At 41.8% G+C, this 23,890-nt stretch overlaps 1 protein-coding gene across 1 annotated transcript in view; it reads right to left on the reverse strand.

Moving 5' to 3' along the window:
• The window catches only part of ADAMTS2 (ADAM metallopeptidase with thrombospondin type 1 motif 2), a 218,852-nt gene that overhangs the window by 44,478 nt on the left and 150,484 nt on the right, over positions 1-23,890 (reverse strand). The window contains 4 exon segments of the mRNA XM_033140238.1: positions 1,181-1,324; positions 3,446-3,551; positions 5,364-5,520; positions 16,503-16,586. Of these exon segments, the coding sequence (XP_032996129.1) occupies positions 1,181-1,324; positions 3,446-3,551; positions 5,364-5,520; positions 16,503-16,586 (491 nt within the window).

Here is a 23,890-nt window from a genome sequence, read left to right on the forward strand (position 1 = left end):
CTCATGAGGTGGCCAAAGTACTGGAGCCTCAACTTCAGGATCTGTCCTTCTAGTGAGCCTTCAGGGACGATTTCCTTGAGAATGGATAGGTTTGATCTTCTTGCAGTCCATGGGACTCTCAAGAGTCTCCTCCAGCACCATAATTCAAAAGCATCAATTCTTCGGCGATCAGCCTTCTTGATGGTCCAGCTCTCACTTCCGTACATTACTACTGGGAAAACCATAGCTTTAACTATACGGACCTTTGTTGGCAAGGTGATGTCTTTGCTTTTTAAGATGCTGTCTAGGTTTGTCATTGCTTTTCTCCCAAGAAGCAGGCGTCTTCTAATTTCGTGACTGCTGTCACCATCTGCAGTGATCATGGAACCCAAGAAAGTGAAATCTCTCACTGCCTCCATTTCTTCCCCTTCTATTTGCCAGGAGGTGATGGGACCAGTGGCCATGATCTTAGTTTTTTTGATGTTGAGCTTCAGACCATATTTTGCGCTCTCCTCTTTTACCCTCATTAAAAGGTTCTTCAATTCCTCCTCACTTTCTGCCATCAAGGTTGTATCATCAGCATATCTGAGGTTGTTGATATTTTTTCCGGCAATCTTAATTCCGGTTTGGGATTCATCCAGCCCAGCCTTTCGCATGATGAATTCTGCATATAAGTTAAATAAGCAGGGAGACAATATACAGCCTTGTCGTACTCCTTTCCCAATTTTGAACCAATCAGTTATTCCATATCCAGTTCTAACTGTAGCTTCTTGTCCCAAATAGAGATTTCTCAGGAGACAGATGAGGTGATCCGGCACTCCCATTTCTTTAAGAACTTTCCATAGTTTGCTGTGGTCGACACAGTCAAATGCTTTTGCGTAGTCAATGAAGCAGAAGTAGATGTTTTTCTGGAACTCTCTAGCTTTCTCCATAATCCAGCGCATGTTTGCAATTTGGTCTCTGGTTCCTCTGCCCCTTCGAAATCCAGCTTGCACTTCTGGGAGTTCTCGGTCCACGTACTGCTTAAGCCTGCCTTGTAGCTCTTATACCCCTTCCCCAAACAAAAATAGTTCCCATATTCCTAGCAGGATTGTTTTCTTTTAAAAAAAAACCCAACACTCGATTGAATGATGGTCTATAAACACTGCACTTATAATTTTACTCACAACCTCACAGGTTCCCACTTCATCAGTGTACTCACTGGAGGTATCGGGTCAGCTCCTGCTGGCTGCATCGAGACCAGTGGAAGCGGTGGAAGGCAGCCTGCACAAGAGGGGCCATTATGCTTCCCATCCGGACTTCATCTCCGCACCTGTTTCCTTGGCCATCATGTTCCATGCCTAAACTAAAGGAAAAGGTAGCACAACAATGCCTGTTAAAGAAGTCTTACTCCTTATTGTTTTAATAGAATGGTCGAGTTGGAAAGAACCTTGGAACCAGGATCTGTAATAAAGGATACGACTACCAGCATCCCTGGCAAGCCTGTAAATGGAGACAAAGCTCAGGAGCAGCAGCTGGAAGCAAGGAGCAGCTGTCATGAATCTGGCCTCCAGGCACTTCTGTGTCCTGAGATGGTGAGCAAGGTAGCAGCACCACCTGACCAGCTTCCTCTTGCCATGCTCCAGATTTTCCATGTCTATCTTAAAATATGGCATGCATAACAAGACGCAATATTCCAGATGCAACCTCACTAGTACAGAATACAGTGGAAGTATTTTAATTTAATTACATTTACATCCTATCCTTCTTCCATCATGGCACGGGTCCCACATTGTCACACATCCAGAGACTGACCAGACCCAGACCTGTTCATCATATTCCTGCAGACTATACTGTAACAAGCATATACCTGGGGCCCACACCCTTCTGATAATGCAGCCTATGATTAAATTAGCTTTTGAGCAGCCCCACTGTTATGCTGGCTCATGTCCAACTTCTGAAGTCTGTGCTTAATTACTTTTCCCATCATGTTTCATTTAATTTTTTCTTATATTCTACTCTTTTTTTGAGAAGCTAAGAGCAGCTTACATGGCCTCTCAATGACCTCCCACCCAGGCACTAATCAGGTCCACACCCACATAGCTTGAGGAGTGCTACAGCGCTCCTGACCGGTCACTAGGTCCATTTGTCAACGAACAAAATTTGGATGAAGTTGGAGACTTCTTAAAGAGGATTTATCATTCCATCACAACACTGCAGACATACATTGTGAAGCAATATCTCATTCCCCCATCAGAGAAATGACCTTTCATTTCCCTCCATGTTCATTTTAGAGGAAGATTCAGGAATAAATGAAAAGAATCAAAGATATAGAGAGCCAAATCATGTGTAGATTCTTAACAGGACAGGATACAGAGCTGTCAACTTTCCTTTTTTGCATTGGGAAATGGCCATAGCTGTCAACTTTCCCTTTTTTTTTGCAATGGGAAACAGCGCTGGAATAAGGGAATTTCCTGCAAAAAAGGGAAAGTTGACAGCTATGGCACAGGAAAGTCCTCAGTAATAACTAATAGAAGAAACAGAAAAGTGTCCACAGGCTATCCTAGTGTAATAGAAAGTGTTGATGGTCCTTATTCTATTGAGATGCTGAAGGTATTTCATTCAGCATTAAAAATGAGAGGATTTACTACCACCATCCTGCCTAATGGCATCAGGTTTCATCCATCAGGCATTGTTCTCACAAAAGATCCCTTGGAATAATTAACATGTTTGTTGTGCAGGAGAAGTGCTTTGGTAAGCTCCGATCACATGCCCGTTCCATAGTAAGCAGATAAATCTAAAGAACCTGTCATCCACCAAACTGAACTGAGTCTACATATTGTAGGTCCAGCCTTCCAGTGTCTGCCATTGTGGGCAAATAAGAGTAATGAGAAAGCTTAAGATGCCACTGGCAGGATGCCATTTATGCAAGGTGGGAGGTATTTGGTTTGATCCAGTTGTGCAAGCCAATCCTAAAGGCAAATCTCTAGTGGAATTCCTCCACACTTGTTCATTGGCATTCAAGCGCTCAAGCACACATACCAGAAAAATATCAGGCTGCAGAGAAAACAACGAGGCATAAAAGATTCCAGTGCTGGGTTTATAAATCAGTACAGTGGTACCTCGCAAGACGAATGCCTCGCACAACGAAAAACTCGCTAGACGAAAGGCATTCACTAACGAAAGGGTGACTCGCAAGACGAATTTCCCTATGGGCTTGCCTCGCAAGACGAAAATTTCAATGCATTCCTATGGGAATTAAATTCCTATGCATTCCTATGCATTCCTATGGTCGTGCTTCGCAAGACGAATTTTTCGCAATACGAAACGACTCGCAGAACGAATTAATTTCGTCTTGCGAGGCACCACTGTATTAGTACCTGCTGAAGGTGAATGAAGTTTCAAAAATTGTGCGTGAATGGAGCCATCTACCACCAATCATGCAATATCCCTAGATCAGAGTGACCACACATTAAGTGCTACTTACACATGTCCAGTTTCATGGGCTACAACAAAGGCTGAAGAGAAGCCATCTTCATGGTTAAGTGTGCAACTTCGGACTGGATGACACATGCCAGTAACTGGAGCATAGCCTATTAGGGAGAATGTGAGATATGAAAATATGCAGGTAAAAGAACTCTTTAAGTATGCCTATCAGTAGTAAGCATTCCAGCAGGTGTCTTATTTAAATAAGTGGGAAATGGAGGAAAACACTGGATACATTACAATGAATGGAAGTTGTGGTCTGATGCAAAACTCATCCTCTTGAATGGGATTTCTGCAGGGAATATTTCAAATGGATTGTACTCTAAGGAGTCAATATACAAAGACACTGGGTGGGATTCAATTAAGTTGTTTTGTGTGCAGTAAATTGCCATGCTTATGCAACAGGACACCCCTTCTCTTCTTCCTCTTAGCTCTGGAGGATTAGGGAACCCCCCAGAACAGGTTTAGGGTGTGTGTGTGAGAAGAGACGGTGGGAAAGTATTTTTCTGCAAGCTTTGTTCTGTTAAATCTACCCCCGTTTAGACATAATGGGAACCACTCACTAAATCAAAATTTGTTTGAGCACAAATGAGTGACAAGCTAATGTACTCCCTTCTTCATTTTCCCCTTACAGCAGGGCAGACTTCTTGATTCCTTAAGCCACAGTCTATTGTCTACAAACAATGTTCAAAACATGGCTTGCTATTGTAGGGAGTGCTTAAACTACAGTTTTCGTGTCTGGGTATCATGTGAATCTGTGGTTTAAGAAACCAGAAAGTCTCCTCTGAAGTAAGACAAGTGAGAGAAGGAGGAGGAGATGAAGGAGCACTTGACCATGTCAGCTGAGTTCAAGCAGAAGTGAACTGTCTGTGGCAGGGTAGCCAATATGGTGTCCGGAGGTTAGTGCAACTACAGCTCCCATCAGCCCCAGCTAGCATGGCCAATAGTCAGGATGTGCACTGAAGTCCAACAACTAGAGCAGGGACATCCAACTCCCAAGAGACTGCGATCTACTCACGGGGGGGGGGGGGACTGGCAGCAATCTACCCCTTTTTGGGGGGTCAGGTCAAAATTGTTGAGCTTTATTTAGGGAGGAAAGCCCTATTATTAAGGGGGAAATGTCAGACTAAAGGGCAAAGGGGTTTAGTTGCTCACCCAAAGATCACTATGGAAACAATCTGCCTCACAAACTCCATCTTTCATTCCGGCAATTGTGCGAAAATGGAGGGCAGGGTGAGGGCGCGGGGGAGGATGCTCTTAGGCAAAAGCAAAGGAAAAGGAGCCTGCGATTGACAGTGATCGACTGGAACCTCCTGGGGATCAACCAGTTGATCCAGATCGACCTGCTGGACATCCCTGATCTACAAGATACCATGTTGGCTACCCTTGGTCTGCGGTTAACTGAATGGCCCCATTAAATACTAGTGTAGGTTTGGGAAAGAGGAAAAAGCAACAATGAGCTACAATTTTAAAATCATGTTGCTTTTTTTGTTTGTTTTTTAAAGGGTCCCTAGAGAAATAACTAGGCACTCTAAGCCCAGTACTTTTGGAAATTCTTGAGTGTGAAATGCGTTCTTCAGTCAGAGTTATATTTGAAGAACTATTCATGCTTTCCAACTGAAAAAATCTTGGCTGTTTCCAAAAGCACTTGCACTGTATTTTGGCTAGTCTGCTAACTTGCAAGACTTCTTTGGTTTGGTTAAGATTTAAAAGAAAATATCCCTCAAATGCCTTTGAAGCTGAAAAACAAATATGGATTAAAGAAGTCAGAAACAACCAACAGCCGAGAAATGGCAATGGGCTAAATGTTCCCTCTAAGGCCAAATATCAGATGGTGCTAAAAGATACGAGGGTGAGAGAAGCATGATCTAGGAGCCATTCCTTTTGTGTGATGGGCTGCCCTTCAGCATAGAACTTACCTTGCATACCGGAGGGGCCAAAATCCTGTCGAGTGAGAAATATTGCGTGGTCATGATATTCTGCATGCCCAGTATCAGGTTTCTGTTGTAAGTAGGCCCAGCGACACACATTCTCTAAACTCTGAGAAGGGTTACCAATCTCAATCAAACTTGTGGACTGGATAATGAAAAAAGAAAGAAAGAAAGACAGTTACAATTTGTTTTTTAGCTAGCCTGTCTTAGCCCAAAGCCTCTGCAATATATGTATTCACTTCAGCACGGAATTACCAATCCATTATGGTAATGGTACAACCACAAACAAAGGCCTTAGTCTTAAGCCCACTTATTTATGGATAAAAGTAATTTGTTCCCTTTTACAGTGGTGGTTACTTATCTGACAAGAAGGCAGAATTGCAGTTGATTTTACACAAAGGAAACATAAATCTTCCATTTTAGATGCATTTTGACAAAGGCATCTCATGTTTATGAAGTCAAGTGGGACTTAACATACCAGAGGATGGGGGGGGGGAACCATGACTAAGTGCAGTACTTTTTTTAAGCTCTGAATTACCAAACATTTTAAAGAAGGCACCACATCAAATTAATATTGTATTTTGGCTGCTTTGCTAAACACACTAATATGGGACAAAGAACAGCTTCTTATGCAATGTTTTGTACCCAATGCTGGAAAATTAAAATACATAAATCACAGCTGTCAACTTTCCCCCTTTCTTGCGAGGAATCCTATTTGGAATAAGGGAACTTCCCTTAAAAAAAGGGAAAAGTTGACAGCTATGACATAAATGCTGAATCAGCTGTGAAGGCCACAGACATCTTTTATTTGTTGCTTGTATCACAAGTGTTAAATAAGGCATTTATTTAACACTTCAAAAAATGATGAAGTGGGAATATATACAATTTTATACTTGGGGGTCGATACTTTACGTAAGAAGCTGCCCTAAAGCAAGGTGTGCAGGCTAGATTTGTGATGCCCATCCTCTAACTGTTAGGTATACAAAAAAAAAGTATCAAGTGTTCTAATGATTATGATCAAACAAAACCAAAACACCAAAACAGGGACAGCGAGGATGGCCTGTCTGCAACTACCATCATGCATGACTATGTCTTCTAGCCTGCCTGTGACCGTTCCCTCGTAACAGACTTTTCGCATTCAGTAGGGTACCATTTGCAACACTTTTGCGTAATTGCACTATTGGCAGTATTGTGCCATCAGTTTATTAATTGCTTATAAGTATCTACAGGCTTGAAATTGCACGCTGCACCTTAATGTGTTTATTTTAACATGTTTGATTGAGTAAATTGTTTCGTATATCTATTAGCCAGTTCGGTGTTTTGGTGTTTTTGTTTTGTTTGATCATCCTCTAACTGTATCTATCAAAATGAAAAAAATGAGTACTTTTGCATAAATTCTGTCCCACTGCCCCAATTTAATATAAGATTACTGGATTATCCAAATTAGTCTCCATCATAATCTAATCTGTTTTATAATTCAACAGTTACACGAAAAGTTCCTGGTAATGTAGAAATTATGGTAGATATTCCTTTGTGTGAAACAGCCTTATTTCGCCATGATAAACTACTCAAAGAAAAGAACCACCATAGAAATACTCCTTATTGATATTGGTAGGAGTGACAGTAGTCTCCCCACAAGGAAATGTGCTCCAAATTTCAAAGACTGATGTTTGTTTAAGTAATTTGATCTGAAAACCAAACCGATTGGTCAAGCTGTCTTGTATTCAACTGATGGCTCATCCAGATTTCCTGTTGCCCTGCACTTTCCAGGCACAGGTCTGGGATTTAAAGCTCTGTTTCCAAGCATATATTTTTTTGTGTAGGCCCTATATGTTTTTTTTTTTTTTTGCCCCAATGCTTTCCCTGGGAAAACCTGTGCTTTACTGCTGAATCAGAGCAAACGGAGCTGAATCGGAGCAATCAACGTTCAGTGACAGACCCATCTATTCATAAAAATTTCACTGTACCAGTAATGTCACCCAGTTTTGACAGTGCACTATGGCAAGCAGCTCTCATTCAGCTGAAGACTGAGGAATAACCATATTGTAAATAAATGCTGAGTATACCAACTCACAGGGGCATAAAACTGTGTGACTACTTGGCACATTAATTTTCAAACATAGCAATATAGAATGATAAGCTATGGAATAATTAAAGAAAGTTGATGGTATATAAATGGGTGGTTGATTGTGTATGAAACTGAATCTGATTTTTAGGATATATTTCTTGTAAGCTGCCCTGTGAATGAAGTGGAAGGGTAAAGGTATATATTTTGTTAAGAAACAAAGGATACATTTCCACCCCAAATACTCTTGTACAGAGGGGAGAGAAAACATGCAGTTGGGAGAATTGATATAAGGCCTGGCACTGGACGCTGGCATTTCCAACCTTTTGCAGTGTTCTACTGGCTGTTTCTTACAACATTTAAACCTTCCCAAAATCTGGAAGTGCATCACATGATGCAACTGTCTGGATCCCTTATCCCTTACACCAGAGGTGAGGGGCGTCTGGTCCTTCAGGCGCCAAAGCCGCAGAAGCCCTAGCCAATGTGACCAATGGTCAGGGAATTGTAGTCATTCAACATCTAGCAGGCACAGATTCCCCAATGAAATTAAAATCTGGAACCATTTGCAATGTTGTCGGAGATGCTTCAAATGGTTTCCAGTGCTAAGCATGAACTGCAGGACGACAAGCAACTGTTTTTGTTTGTTTGTTACTTTTGCCCTGCAAGATATATTTCAAATTTTCTTCTGGCTTTGAAGAATGTCTCCATCACAACATCTGAAAAATCTCAGCCAGCTGTCTCTAGTTGAAAACAGCTTGGTTGATCTGTGTTGTCTCACGCAGTATACCACATGTAAAGAATTGTTATTCAGGAAGCTTCCCAACGCCCCTACAAATGAGCTGCCAGTTTCGGTGGTGAGCAGAACCATACTTTTCGGGGTTGGGCTGGGAATACAGGTTGAATTCTATCCTGTGGCATTCAGTGATGTTTAAGATGTTCTTACAGCATTTTGGATTGCAGTATATACTATCTGGAACCTTTTAATTCTTGCGGAAAGAAGAGAAAAGGAACAGGTTCTGTTGCTGGCAAAAAAATGAAGACGACATTAGCATTTATTTAGGCTGCAATCCTGTTGACATTCATAGAATCGTAGAATCATAGAGTTGGAAGAGACCACAAGGGCCATCCAGTCCAACCCCCTGCCAAGCAGGAAACACCATCAAAGCATTCCCGACAGATGGCTGTCAAGCCTCTGCTTAAAGACCTCCAAAGAAGGAGACTCCACCACACTCCTTGGTAGCAAATTCCACTGCCGAACAGCTCTCACTGTCAGGAAGTTCTTCCTAATGTTTAGGTGGAATCTTCTTTCTTGTAGTTTGAATCCATTGCTCCGTGTCCGCTTCTCTGGAGCAGCAGAAAACAACCTTTCACCCTCCTCTATATGACATCCTTTTTATATTTGAACATGGCTATCATATCACCCCTTAACCTTCTCTTCTCCAGGCTAAACATACCCAGCTCCCTAAGCCGTTCCTCATAAGGCATTGTTTCCAGGCCTTTGACCATTTTGGTTGCCCTCTTCTGGCAGTAATTCACCTAGCAGTAAGTTTGACTGATCTCAGTCAGGCTTCTGAGTATACATGCGTAAGACTTTTTTGTGAAAACAGAAATTGCTGATACCTGTTTGTCTGGAGTTATCTGCTTGAATCCCACTAGGTCCAATGGAATTGCTAAATGTTTTTTTTTTTTTTAAACAGGCATCTGGTTGATCACTGTGAGAACAGGATGCTGGACTCGAAGGGCCACTGGTCCTATCCAGCAGGCTCTTCTTATGCTCCCTAGTGAGTGTGTTTAGGATTGCAGCCATTGTCCGTTCCAGGAAATACTACACTGCAATACACTTGCAGAAATACCAGGTTGTTTACAGATATGTTTCTTGAGCATTCGTCCTGCTTTGTTTGCACGAAGTTTGCAAGGACACTATATTGGTGGTTTACTGAGTATTCACTATGACTTGTTTAGATAGCATTATACAATGTTGCATTCAAGCAACTGTAATCCCACACATTTCCCCATCACTTTCCTGACATTTGAATGAATAAATTAGGCTCGTTGAGCAACAGCAGTGAATCCCACCTAGGATGTTGGGCTGTGACCTGGGAGACCACGGTTCAAATCCCTGCTCAGCCATCAAGCTCACTGGGTGGCATTGGGCAAGTCACTGTCTCTCAGCCTAGCCTACCTCACTGGGCTGTGAGGATAGAATGGGTTGGGGAGAACCATGTGACCAACCTTGAAGACCTTGAAGGAAAAAGTGGTATATCAATGTAATAAATAGAAACATAGCAGCAGTCTGGATGTGGTCCAGCTAGGAAGGTCTTTTCCATTTCCAGCATTGTAGGGGGTTGGACTAGATGACCCTTCGGGGTGCCTTCCAATTCTACAATTCTATGATTCTAACACCAGGGATAACTCCATGTGTACATTGCATATGTTAACGTGGCACTAATGCTGACCTTGGGGAAGCACCCACATGTGCATGTGCAGGGCCATCACTAGCACCCTGGAGCTTCTCCTATATGCACAAGGAGTTTTAAAAAAAGAACGTCAGAGGAGTCTGTCAGATGAGGCCAATGGCCCACCTAGTCCAGCATCCTGTTCTCACAGCGAGTAAACAGTTGCCTATGGGGAGTCAATCATCTATGAATAGTGCACCTATTCATAATCGAAATATAAATTGTTCAATGGTTCTTAAGCAGTCAAGAGAACACATTGCTTTACTGAGTGTGACCCAAAACATTAGATTAAGTGATATTTGGGTATGAACAACAGAGTCTGGGATTGCTCTAGTGCCCTGTACTGATATTTTCCTTCCTCTAAAGCATCTGGAACCAATTACTGTCAGGAGAAGGATTCCAGATACAATGGAAAACACTGGTCTGAGTCACCAGCACCATGCTGAGGTTTCTGAAGAAATACTGTTTTAAAAATGTAATAATCTATAAAATCTTGATGTGTTACTACATCCCATCATACTGGGGAAATAAATGTGAGCATGAGTATTTTCTTAGATCAATAGAAACTCATGTTACGGCAAGTATATTGTAATCGTAAAAGGGATGGAGTCTTGCTCTGTGGCAAGACTCTGTCACCTTGGCAATGCAGGTAACTGGCTTATACCAGGTCACACCAGACCAGGGCTAGTTGATTGGCAACAGCTCTTCAAGGTCTGAGGCAGGAGCCTTGCTTTCTATGGCCTGAAGGTGAAGGTGCTAGGTTTTGAATTTGGGACCTTCTTCATGAAAAGCATTGCTACTCTGCTCACTGATGTCTCTGCCCCCAAACCATGGATTTAAAATAAAGCATTTTAGTATTCAGATATATTTCCTCAGAAGAAAGAACTGAGGTTTCTTAAGCCTTGGCTGAACAGAAGCAGCATATCTTACTAGGTTCTACTGCTACAGGCACTACAACTAGTTAAGGCAAAGGAACATCTTCATCTGTGTATGCCTCACACAGAAGTAACCTTAAAAAGCTCTGTTGTGAGAGTCTCAGCTTTACCGCAGGTTCCAAGGGTGGTGAACAAGGCAGGAACTTCTAACTCCCTGCAGAGTGCAAAGGCAGGCTTGTCTTCCTAACTCACTGAAATCATTTTGGACCACGGCGAAGGCCATCCTGTTTAAAAGAGCCTTTTCTCTTGCTGGGTGTGGTTGCCTGGCACTTAGATGTTAAGGCATGCTTTCATTAGTCTCTGCTAATTATTGTTTATAATGTTTTTAAAGCAATTTTTTAAAACAAAATTCTTATTGCTTGGGGGAGCACTGCTGAGAAGCATGGTAAAAAATAATTAAAAAATTCCCAATTTTTAAAGTGAAGGTGTGTCCCCCCCTAACTTTTGAATTGAACTGGGCATCAGAAGAATGGGATATAATGGGTAGGATCCTGTTTAGTGCTGCTGTTGAGTTCCAGCTAGCCAGCTATACCCCATTCCAGCATACTCCATTCCATTTCCCCTCACCCAGTTTCCTGTTCCATCTAGTACGTTAGCATTCTGTGCGCACTAAGCATGCTTAGTCCACATTGAGCTGTATATGAAGTCCCCCTCCGCCCTCCTTTAGCCCCCCCCCCCCATATATTTTGGGATTTCCATGGGTCTGCTGGCATCCCTTTTTGCCTACATAAAGATTCCCACTCAAATAGTAAGTTCACTCTTAAGGATATATAGTTATTCAATGCTGGCAGCGGTGGCCAGCTACCATAGTTCCAGAGAGCATTTGGAAGTCCTTTAGATGCCTTTGTTTTAGCTTGAAAGGGAGACTTTCAAAACGTATCCATTAGGTGGTGCTCCAGCTGTAACTTATGACAATTCTATGCCATCCTTGAGAATACATGGAAACTTCCCGGGGATAAAATACTCATCTTGTTAGATTTTAAAATGAGCATTGATAATACTATTGATAGTCAAATTGAAGAGCAACATAGCACCCAAGTTTGAGACAATAAAAAATGTGTTCATTTGCCATCAGAAATGACTAAGGGAACTAGTTCTTTTCAAAATATTTTCCTCCAAATTGTATACTTGGCTTATTTGATTATTTCCCTCTGTCATATGAACTAGGCAAGTTATTATGAAAAGAAAAGAACAAGGAAAGAAAAAACAAAGCATCTGGAACCCATGGTAACACATCTCACAACAATAACAAACACAATCAGAAAAGTGTCATTTTGGGTTTAAAGGATTGTGAGCATTATTTCATGGCAGTGGCTTATTAGATTTCCCCTCTAATATTGTAATATAAGTGTAAAGCTCAAGCAGAAATGTTATATCAATAATAAAGTAGTAGACAATGCAGCGACTGACAAGCAATGTAATTTGGGGTGGGGGCAAGGGGAAGAAAACATGGCATGCTGTCAATCTCATAAAAAGGGAAATACTTTACCATTTACAGCTGGGGTGAAGGGAAGGGAGTGTGTAATATGTAGCTGTAAGGACAACATTACACTTCTACTCTAAAGTATGTACAGTACTGAATTCCAATTCTGTTTCTGAGGGCATCTGCATCATGCTTTGAAATCTGGCTCTAGAGAGATGGCTTCTCTCCCTCTTTCCACTAATGGGAATAATGGCCGGCCCCAGCATTCTTTCCTCACAGATACAAAATTCCAGCTTTCACTTCTGATTGGAAATGGATTAAGAGAGTGGCTGGAAGATGGCTAGGAAGAACGATGTGGAAAATGATTCCACTGGAGATTTGGTGAAGATGTCAAGTGGTATGAATGACAGGGAACTGGCAGGCACCTGTGAAGAACTGGTCGAGAAAAAAGAGATGATCTGAAGAACGCAAAGGGAAGGGATACAACTTAAGGATGACATGCTGAGCAATGAACCCAACAGCCCCTCACTGACCGTTTGGAGCTGAACTTTATCCGCACTTGGGATGTCAGATTATTTAATCAGAAATGGAAATGCGAGCAGGAATCGCCACAATTTGATTGCTCACCCAAGAACAGAAACAAAAATTGTACAAATGAATATAACTAGCGTTCCAATTCAGTATCACAGATTTTTTTCTTAGTCTGTGAAAGTTACATAAATAATTATGTTATTCTCTGCCTTGTTTTTGACATTTCCTTTCCATTAAAATGCATTGAATTATGCAGTCAATAAGAAAGTGAATGATGAAGGTTTTAGTGGAATCCAAACCATAGCAGAACTGAAGCGGCGCTGATTGCAGCAAACACAGGATGGGACAGAAATGTCTGTCTCTTGACATTCCTCATTCTCACCCACACTTGTCCCTAATGCACTCATAATCCCTTACACAAAAAACCGAAGATTTTTTTTTGGGGGGTGACGTTGGATCACAGCAAAATGCTGCACTCCAGCTTGGCCGGCTTGGCTATTTTGTTCCTATCCAAAATCCATCATAACACATTTTGCTGGAAGCAGTGAACTTGTGGGGCGGGGGAGACAACTACTCAAAGTTGCATTAAAAATAATTTTATGAAAACTTACAGCTGCCTTCCTTGGAACTGCATCACAGTTTAAAGGAGAAAATCGTCTCCCAACATTTGGTTTGTCTCTGTTTCGAGTAACATACATCTTGCAATGAACAATATGGATTATAAAAGGTGTTTTAAAAATAAAAAAAATCACAAGAATAAACAGATATGTAAACCAAGCTCTTTCCGTGATCTCCAACCCTGAAGGCATCACTAAAGCTGCCATTCTAAGCTGAAACAAATCTGGCTATGATGCCAGAAATTAACGCTAGAGAAAGGGTGGCCAACTCTATAACCCTGGAAGGTCATCTTGACATTGTGCCAATGACCAGAAGTGCATTTTGCCACACAATCCAAACCCTCCACATTTCATTGTGGTATTGTATAATTTTTTTACAATTTAGATGTAAATGCTTTGGACCAATAAGGAAGATCATATTTATATAGCATTTGGAAGAATGGAACATTGTTGCAACAATGCATTATCACCACCTTTGGCTTATAAACAATATTTTTTAAATATTCTATACTTTATTGTATCGTGCCATCTGTAATCTTCAGCTATGTACAAGTTGGTGTTGCGTAACAGAACCATTCAATCAGGCTTGCCTCAATTTCAATTTCAGTTTCAATTCATTACATACTTTCAAAATAGCATAATAGAGATCTTTGAACAACTTTACCTGTTTGGTCAATTTTCTTAAATAATGAAATTTCAAGTAACTACATTTTTTTGAGCTATGAGTTTGAATTTACTTGCGCATTTGTTTTACTGTGCCAGGTAATATTAGAAACAAATACTGAAGAAAATGGTTTGTTAAGAAATCTCCAAGCCATTGAGAAACTAGTTGCTATGCAACATACAGTACTGTTCAAGTTATCCTCAACGTCACAGGCTGCATTGTATGAAATAAAACAATCTTCTTCATAAAAATCTCAAAAAGGGTTTTGTTTAAAACTTACATTTCACTATGGAAGAAAAGTAGCATATCCTTTCATACACTCTTGACAGCTGCTGATCAAAGATGTGTTTATTGTGATTGCTTATTTAGTATTTTATTATTATTGATAACCAGTGATAATTAACTGGTAACATAAATGTTGTTTTACTCATATTTTGTTTTCCTTTCCCTGAACTGAATGAGATTTAGATCAACCTTTGTGTGATCCAAGCTGGTCAAGATTAGGGATGCTATAATACTGTAGCATGTTCAATTTGAGAAACGGGTTGCATCCTATGCCAGTCCTAGTGAGTAGACCTGATGATGTTAACAGACTCAGCTAATTTAGGTTCATTAATGTCAATGGGTCTGCTCTGGGTAGACCTTAGTTGAGTACAATTTATAGTTTTGCTTGCATATGCAAAAGCAGAAGTAAAGGGGTGCTCATCCTCAGGGTGAATTTATTTCCTTCTCCCACTCCTAGCTGTATTGTACTTACCCCATGAATCTTGCCCAGTACACAGTGAGTTTCTACAAAAGTACAGGTAGTCTCCATTGGGTAGTGGGATTATGTGATAAGACCTCTCCTCATTCCAGAGGGGAGGAGTTGCGAGCTGGAGCAATTTCCTGCGCTTGCAGGGGAGCTTGTTCGGCCCCCTGCATCAGCCCCTATCTGCTGCCCTAATAGGGCTAGCCGGGGGGCGGAGTCTGGCTGCCTTTAAACAGGTGCTGCAGCGCCATTGCCCTATTCTGCTTCCTGCTCGCATTGGATCACCCTCCCTCCCTCCCTCTAGGTTTTGCTAGGCTTTTGACCTTGCTATGGACTTCGGTTGGTCACCTTGGTTGCCTAAGGGGCCTGGTAGGAGTTTTTTATCCATTTGGCAAATTGGCACCGGCCTCTTGGTTTTTTCGCCTACCTCGTAGCAATTCGTCACAACTTTATGGTATTGGCAGTTAGGCATTGGAATATTTAATATGTGATGTATATGTGTTGTGTGTTGGAGGGCAGGTTGTGGCCATCACCTACCTCCTAGGGGTATCCCATTAAGGGGATTTGGCGGTCATGGATCCTGTCCGATGCCCTGCTGGTGGCTAGGGCCATGGCACGACCCCCGGTGACGTCAGGGGAAGCTTCCAGTTGTATTTGCATCAACAAGCTCCTCCTACTGGTCCTTAGCCCTAAGGTGACTCACCGCCGAGTGGGGTGGAGTCAAGCGTTGTGCTCTTCTCCAATGCCTAAAGCCAATACCTCTCACATGCTATAACCAATAAAGTTGTGGCCTTATTTTGCCCATTAACCTAAAATCATGTGTCCTTGTGTTTTATTTACTCCACGCGGGTGGCGGGTCATCGACTCCCAATAAGCATTCTCTTCGTGAATTCAATTAAACAATATGGCTGGGAGACGTCAGCATCTCCATGAGATCTTGACCAGTGCTCAGCTGCCTTTGGAGGAGAGAACTCTGGAAATTTATGCTGAGTTGCTAAAATATCTGCTTATGTACAAATGTAGACAGTAAGTAGGGAGTGTAGGAATGCAGCAGCAGAATGCAGAGACAGCGATATTAATTTCAGTCCAGGTCCCAACAGAAACCTGCAGTTGCTTTTCTCAAGTCTCTGTTTCCAGCATCAATCGCAAACATATTCTTCCAGGCTTCCTTACATGTCTGACTCTGTGAGCTACTGACTCCCTTCCTTCCAATCCCTCCTTGAAACTCACCTTTTTTACGAAGCCATTGGCACAACCACCCTATAGTTTTGATATATATTTTTAAGAAATGAAGGGGGAAAGTCAACGAAATCTTCTTCCACAATAAAGACTTAATATTGCCTCCCAGCACACACAAAAAAGTGCTACTAGAACTTTAATAAAATAAATAAATTGCCCAACAAATTTCAGTGGAAATCTCTCTGAGGGGCATAAGAATGCAATATGCTGAGTCCCCCTAGTAAGGCAGCATCTCTCCAAAATGAGTGCTGCACTCTTTTCTCTCTCAGTCTTTACAGTGCCTCAGGATTCCTTCTTGTGTTTGATTAAATATGATTCCTTTGCTAATATGATGCTACTAAACTCATTCACAAAAACAAGCAGTATAAGCCACAAGAGAATTGCAAGACATGGTTTTAAAAAATAAAATACCGTAGGACATTTGAACTGATTATTAAAATTATACTTACTTTCCCATGGCTCAGCATGATCATTCTCACCAAGACAACATTAATTTGGGCACCTAAGGACTCATCGTGATAGATTTCATTGACCTGCAAGAGGACATAAAAGCATTAATAATGATTCCATGGTGACTGAAATAGCCTAAAACAGCATCCTTCAACCTTGGGTCTCCAGATGTTGTTGGATTACAACTTGCACCATCCCTCACCATTGGCTAAACATGATCTTGTGGTTGACAACTTAAGAAACACTGCATGCCAAGGGGGGAAAAAGAGGTTTTTAAGAGACACATTTTTCTTTCAGGAAAGAAATAATCCTTTTAGGCTTAAAAAAAAAAAAGTGATTTCAGACATGCAACTTTGGAAGGCCTGCTGACTAAGGGATCAAATTGTCTTGGGCGCGGGTGGAGTATAAGATTGCAAACGGAGAGCCCAAGTGGTAGAATTTCAAGCTCTCGCTTTGGCCAGAGCAATTGAAGTGTGCCAAGCTGTAGAAATCACACCAAAGGAAGTTGATTTGTTGGAAGGAAGGCATTCTGCTGTGCCTGGTAAACAGGATTCTGCCATCTATTAGCCATAGCAGAACACTAAGAGATATCCTTCCCAAGCTAAAGTCTGCAGAGTGCATACACGACAACAACAGCTGGGCCTATGGAAACAAACGTCAAAAAATGAAACACTTTATTAGAGTCTGCAAACCAAATCAGAGTAGTAAGAATAATGTGCAGAGAAGGTTGCAGGAAGAAGGCGACCCACATTAATGTACTGCAGCAAAGGACTAGAATGTTTTGTTGCAGACAAAAATGGCGGCTCAGTGAATTTTGAATTGGGCACTGGGTCACAAACAAATGTGCATTCCTGAAAGTGTGGGCTGGAGAGACCAGGGTTTGAATAGCAACCATGAAACTCACTGGGTGACCCTGGGCAGCTGCCCTCTCTCAGGTTAACCTTCCTCACAATATTTAAATGAGATAACCATTTGGGGTTCTTGGAGGAAGGGCAGGATCCACAAGCAAGTAAAGGGCAGAATACTTAGATATAAGCTGATTTAAGGCTGATGCATACTGCCCTGCTCACGGTACATATTTGGGGGTAAGGGTGGAGCATAGTGTTATCTGGTGGGCCCCTTTCTCTACCAGTGTGTGCTGAAGAGCCTACCTGGTAGCTATGACAGCACACTGAGCAGCTATGTGAGGGTGGGGCTCATCACAATTTAAATCTCCCACAATGCCTTAGACTGATGCATTGCTAGGGGCATTGTGGGAAATTTAAATTGTATTCAGACCCAGCAGTTTAGAGTGCCAGGCTGAAAAATAATAATGAAGGGGGCCAAGATGGGGCCAGCCAAAGTGGAAGAGCCATGGCATATGCCCAAGGATGCCAAGTGCTGATGCCATCCCTGCATGCGCTCTGCCAGACACTGGATACACACACAAGGGCCAACCAGATAGGATGGCACCATTGCTCAGTGGTAGAACTGAAGGTTTTGTATGCTGAAGGTTTCTGGCACCTTCAGGAGAAAACAACCAGATGGCAACTGCTGTGAAGCAGCTGATGCCTGTCAGAGTACAGAACAATAGGCTAGATGGACAGACAGAGTGACTGACTCTAAGGGAGCTTATTATGTTCCACTTTCATTGGCAGTTTGAGGAAAGGCAGAGGGTAGAAGATAGCAATTGTACTCTGTACAACGGAAACACTCTGGCATTGCATATACAAATCTGCTCATAAAGTATCAAGAGGCTGGATTACCTTAAATTTCTATGACCGTTTAGTAAATGTTCCAAATTCATAGCCAGTGTTCCAAAATCTAAGTTATCTGCTTCTGAACAAAGTTTTTAGAAATTCCACAAAACAGATGTCCTGGCAAAGCAAGCCTTTTTAGCATCGAAGGGATCTTTGTCTCCTCTTTGACAGTAATGTTGGCTTTAGAAAGGTCACAAACTTTCTGCTGGCTTCATGACCGGTTTATGTTTTGTTGAGTTCCTCCCTTGAGCTTTTGGCCTTCTCAACTTTTGCCTACAAGCTACAGTACAAAAATGTTCTAAAAACATGCACTAAGTGCATAAACAGTTTTCACCAGCCTTGCATTAACACTGCAGTCTCGTGATCAAGTCATGTGTTTACAGCACGATGACCCAATAATCTGTGCAGTAACTTATTACATTGTTAATATAAATTGGGGACAAACTGGGGAGGAGACCCAAAATTTGTCAGTTATCTAAATTCTGTAAAATAGTCAGTGTATTCTACTGCCTTGTTATTCCTCCACACTAGTGGTTCGAATGTCAGTCTAGGGCTGAGGAGACCCAGGTTCAAATCCCCTCTTGGCCAAGAAGCTCATTGGGTGACCTTGGCCAGTTGCTATCTCTCAGCCTAACCTGTGAAGATAAAGAGAGAAGAATCCATTTTATACTGTCTTGACCTCCTTGGAGAAAAGGCGGAATATAAATTAACAAGTAAAAATAAATTTTATGTGTCCCACGCAGCCAAAGGAGAATGCTGGGGGGTTGTGGAATGGGATAATTGGGATAGAGGAAAGCACTGCAAACATTTTAGGGTCTCATGTTCCACAGCTCAGGTGGGGGATGAGACAGTGGCAGAGGCTGGCACTACTGCTGACATACACAGACCAAAATTGGGTAAGAAAGTTTGTGAAGCACTTCCCTTTCTTTAACTTCTTTGGTGAAGAGCTTTAAGCCTGCTGCAGAAAGGGCCATTTCCTACACATAACTGCAGAGCTTCTAAAAAGGGGAGGGGGTTCCTTTTCCAACTAGGACAATTGCCCACAAGAGCTATTTAAAACAGCCCGCCTCCCATGCACAGTCCAAGATAAGAAGCATGGGTGACACGTGCAGATGCAGGCAATGCTAAACATTACAAATAGCATCCCACCATCTGGGGAACTGAAGGAGTGCCTTGCGGTAGCTATGAAGGCACCATCATGGGATGCATGTTAGAAAAAGATGAGTAAGCAAACAAGAGGGAGAGAGCTTAGGGAGGTGAAGCCGAACTGCATGACCCCGGACACTTTTGTGAAGGCTGCAGCTTCGGTTACTTACAGGGGTGACAGGGCAGAATTGGAAGGCTCTTCAAGAGCTGCTACTCCAGCAGCTGTAGCACAAGTCTCTGCTTCTGTCACACGAGTTGAAGCAGGGAAAAGGATCAGGCTTTGAACCCACAGCAGTGAAGGCTGCAGAGGGGGGCACCATTTAGATGTTGTTGAACTCCAGCTTCCATCAGCCCCAGCAGCCATGGCAAGGGAAGACATGGTGTTGGAGTTCAGCAGGGCACAATTTTGGTTCCTTCCACCTTAGAATCTGCTGGACTAATTGCAGCATGAGCCCCTGCCTGATGGTGTGGTCCTGTGGAGGGTCCTGTTCACACTGGAGACTCCTTGGGTGGTAGAGGGCAGGGCAGGTGTAGCGCCTTCCCCTACCAGGCTATTGCCTACTGAATGCATGAACTGGGCTTATTCTCTAAGGTGCTTTAGGATTTTAAAAGAGATAGGAGAACACCACGCCCTAAGCCTATGGTATCAGAATTCAAGTCACTTTCACAACTGGGACCACAGTACAGTGGCAGATCATCGGCTTTGCATACAGAAGGTCTCAGGTTCAATTCCAGACATTTCCAGGGAGGACAGGAAATGTCCCTTGCCTGAAACCCTGGAGAAGTGCTGCCAGTCAGTGTAGAAAATACTGAGCTAGATGGACCAGTGGTCTGACTCAGTATAAGGCAGCTTGCCATCTCGCAACCATGATTCTGCTTACAAAAACACACACACAAAAACCATTCAAGTGTAGCACTCATAAGATTCTTTTTCCACAGCTGAGCTTAGATTTACTTTATGGGTTTTCTTGAAATTGTCAGTTAGGCAGGGGAAAGTGACATTTCTGCCCTTTGTACCACCTGGGACCTACTGTTCTCTTTCAACCTGCTGCATTTAAATCATCCAGAGAAAGCATTGCTCTCACACCTAGTACTGACATATCAAAGGCAAAACCTGAACTGGAAAATTGCCAGCAAGAAACTCTGTCTCATGATATATTTATTAGCTTCTCATCTCCATATCCAAATCCAGAGGGTCCTAAAGTTGTTGATGGCCTTCATGGTATGACCCTTCACGGCATGCAGGTGTGACTCTGCTCTCTGAAAGATGTGAGAGGACCTTGACGTCACACTGAGCACTCGGAGCACCTTCATGGGCTACGCAAAATCAGAGATGCTACCCCACTCTCTAGCTCCAAGCTCAGGAGAAGGGGGCCTCACCAAAGCTGTTGAGGGGTGGAGGAAATAGATCCTCATCATGGCAAGTGTAACAAGTGAATTTGTGGACCCCTGTGACATCCAGTTCCTAACATTTCCCCCCAGCCTTCTAATATGCTCAAGAAACAAGAACTCCAAGTGACACAGGTACCGGTAGTTGATTATCAAGGAACAGGGACTGTGCCATCTAATTTTGTTCCCAAGTACACTCTTTTCTTTTCAAATTCAGGAATTGGACAGCAGACAAAGGCCAAGGACTTTATAATTGGACATTTTCAGACTGACACATGCAGAGAAAAGGAAAATAATTAGAGCACCTCATTTGTAATCTTATGGAAAGTTAGATATGGTTTTAACACAAATATTAATCACTAAAAATGCAGCTGTTACCTTGATTAATATACCAACTGAAATGTAAATAGATGTTAATAAAAAATATGAACCCAGCAATATAAGAACTGGAGAAAAAACAGTGATCAAGGGGTGCAGGAAACCACTTTGATTAAATTGCATAAATTTGGAAATAACTGGAATTATTTTGATATTAATTGAAATATGTATAATTAGCATAACTGTGGTAATATTGAATAATTACTGGAAAATAATAATAAAATACTATAAAAAAGACAATTAGTACCTAATGAATTGTTTCTCTTTATAATAAATATAAAACTCAGCCAGCCTACTCCATTTAGGTCTCACCTCCTTGCTAGGAAATGTAAATCTTTAAAGGCCTATGGACTACAATCTGGTCCCCTGCCACCTCTCCGATATCTCCACTTGGGCTGAACAGGGTTGAGAGCCCATGCGGCACTTTAGAGCAATGATACTGGCCTGTTGATGAGGTCGAGCTTGGGAGCCATTGTCACTGGGGTGGGTGGGATGGGGTCTCAGGCCCTCTCTACAATATCTAAATATATACAGTTTCTTAACATTTCCTCTACATTTCCCTCAATGGATTATGCTGGAAAGCTCAGTGACAAGTGGAATAAATATATTTCAGAGCCACAAATCTTATAATTTCCTTACAATCACTAGATCTCTTAAAATAGATTTAAGTGACATGAAAAATGAAAAAAGGTTCCATTTCAAAATCTGTTTTTGTGTGCTTGCCACATAACTGCTAGGTTGCTCTGCTTTCCTTTGACTTGAAAATGTAGAAAACCATCTGTTTCATCTGCACACTTTATTTTAAGCCACAGACAAAAATAAATCCCTCCCTACATAATTGACTGATATTGACTTTTTAACCTTGAATTATTGGAATATATTTGCATCATGTCCACCAGGTCACATGTATGAATATGCTGACCTTTACTGCCTTGCCAGGCTCTCTCCATTTCTAAGCAACGATTTCAGGTATTTCCAAGGACATTATCAAAGATGCCTCCCTAAATTTCATCCCAGCATTATGAAGTCAAGACTAAAGGCGGCGAAAGCTCTTGCTGTCTGGGAATGCCCTGCAGCTGCACTCTTCCCAAATAAGAGTACTGTATTTTAACTGGTACAGGGCTGGTGTTCAGCAGCCATTTCAGAGTTTTTGAATCACTATGAACTATATGAAATGTTCGATGAATTTGGGATTGCATTTCCCCCCCCCCTTTATATGCTACTGTATTTTTGACATCGTTATAGAGATTGTAACATTTGTTAATTTTCAAAGCTGCTGTTATTGTGAGTTGCTTTGAGCTCAGCATTTGTCATTGGAAAAATAGAATACAAACATTAAATCAAATCAAATCAACTGCAGTCAAATACAAAGGCAAATTATAAAGCTGCAAAATATGTTGCCTCTGCCTGTCACTCTGAATCCAGGATTTGCCAGTCAACGGATTAGATAGAAAAGTACCCACCGTACCTTGATAGCAAATTGAGAAGGAATGTTTCTCATGTACGGAGTGAGAAACTGGCTTGAGGCTGTCTTATTGAAGTCAGAACAATGGGGAATTGACCACAGCAACTGGAGCTTTGACAGATTAATCCAAGCAAAGCAATACACAGTGGTGTATTTTCTACACAGTGGGGGAGGGGGCAAAATTAAATTCAGAGCGTGAACAGGCAATACTCAGTTCTTTATTTGAGAATGAAAGATAGTGGTTCTATTGTTAACTGATGAAAAAAACAACTTCACCAAATAAATGATGGAGCAGGTGGCAACCCATAAAGAGTTACAGATGCTCCTCTCCATAACCTCTTTGCTCCTGTTTCCCTCCCGTGGTTTCCCTCTTTGCCTTCTGATCTTGTTTTATGTTCCATCCCTGCTGTGTAGACATGCAGAGCCATTCTCTCATATACATAGTCCCATTCAGTCTCAATAGATTCAATGTTGTAGCCACATATTTGAGTCCATCCTAAGCCTCATCATCTAAATACATTTCCGTCAACTACCTGCTTGGTTTTAATAATAGTAATAATGTAGCATGAATGAGATTGCTTGTTTAGAATCATAGAAACAGAATTGTAGAGTTGGAAGAGACCTTGAGGGTCATCTAGTCCAACCCCCCCCATGCAGAAATATGCAGCTGGCCCATATGGGGATCAAGCCCACAATCTTGGCATCTCAGCACCGCACTCTAGCTAACTGAGCCACTGTCAATGGCAAACAAGTTCTTATTTGATTGGGGTAGACTGTGTGGGATCAAATTCTGATACAAACTGGCCTGAACCAATTTTCCTGGACTAAGGTGCAGGTGTCCTTCCGATTTCACACTTCTCTGTGCAAGCAAAGCAGCTTGTTCCATTGAAGTAAATGGTGACATGATAGATCTGTGAGCAAAGAAGAATGTCAAGGGGCAATTGCACCCGGGGCAATCGGCTTAAAATGCCTGCACTCTTACAAGATAATTTCCACAGCTAATTACCAAGCTATATCCTAAGAAGTGCAAACACACTAGCAACCTATCTGTATGCATGTTTGCTCAGAAGTAACTGAGTTCAGTGAAAATTTCTCCTACGTAAGTGCATAATAGGGTTGCTGCCTGAATAAATTACAGTACAGACACATACAAAATGTAGTAGTCAAATTTCAAATACCATTTCCATTCCTCAAAACTACTATTTGGCAACACTGTTAAATCAGTAAAAATTATTTGGTACAAATTTTTGCATGAGAGAAATTCTCGTAA

This window comes from Lacerta agilis, chromosome 2 (genome assembly GCF_009819535.1).
Source record: "Lacerta agilis isolate rLacAgi1 chromosome 2, rLacAgi1.pri, whole genome shotgun sequence".
Taxonomy (NCBI): domain Eukaryota; kingdom Metazoa; phylum Chordata; class Lepidosauria; order Squamata; family Lacertidae; genus Lacerta; species Lacerta agilis.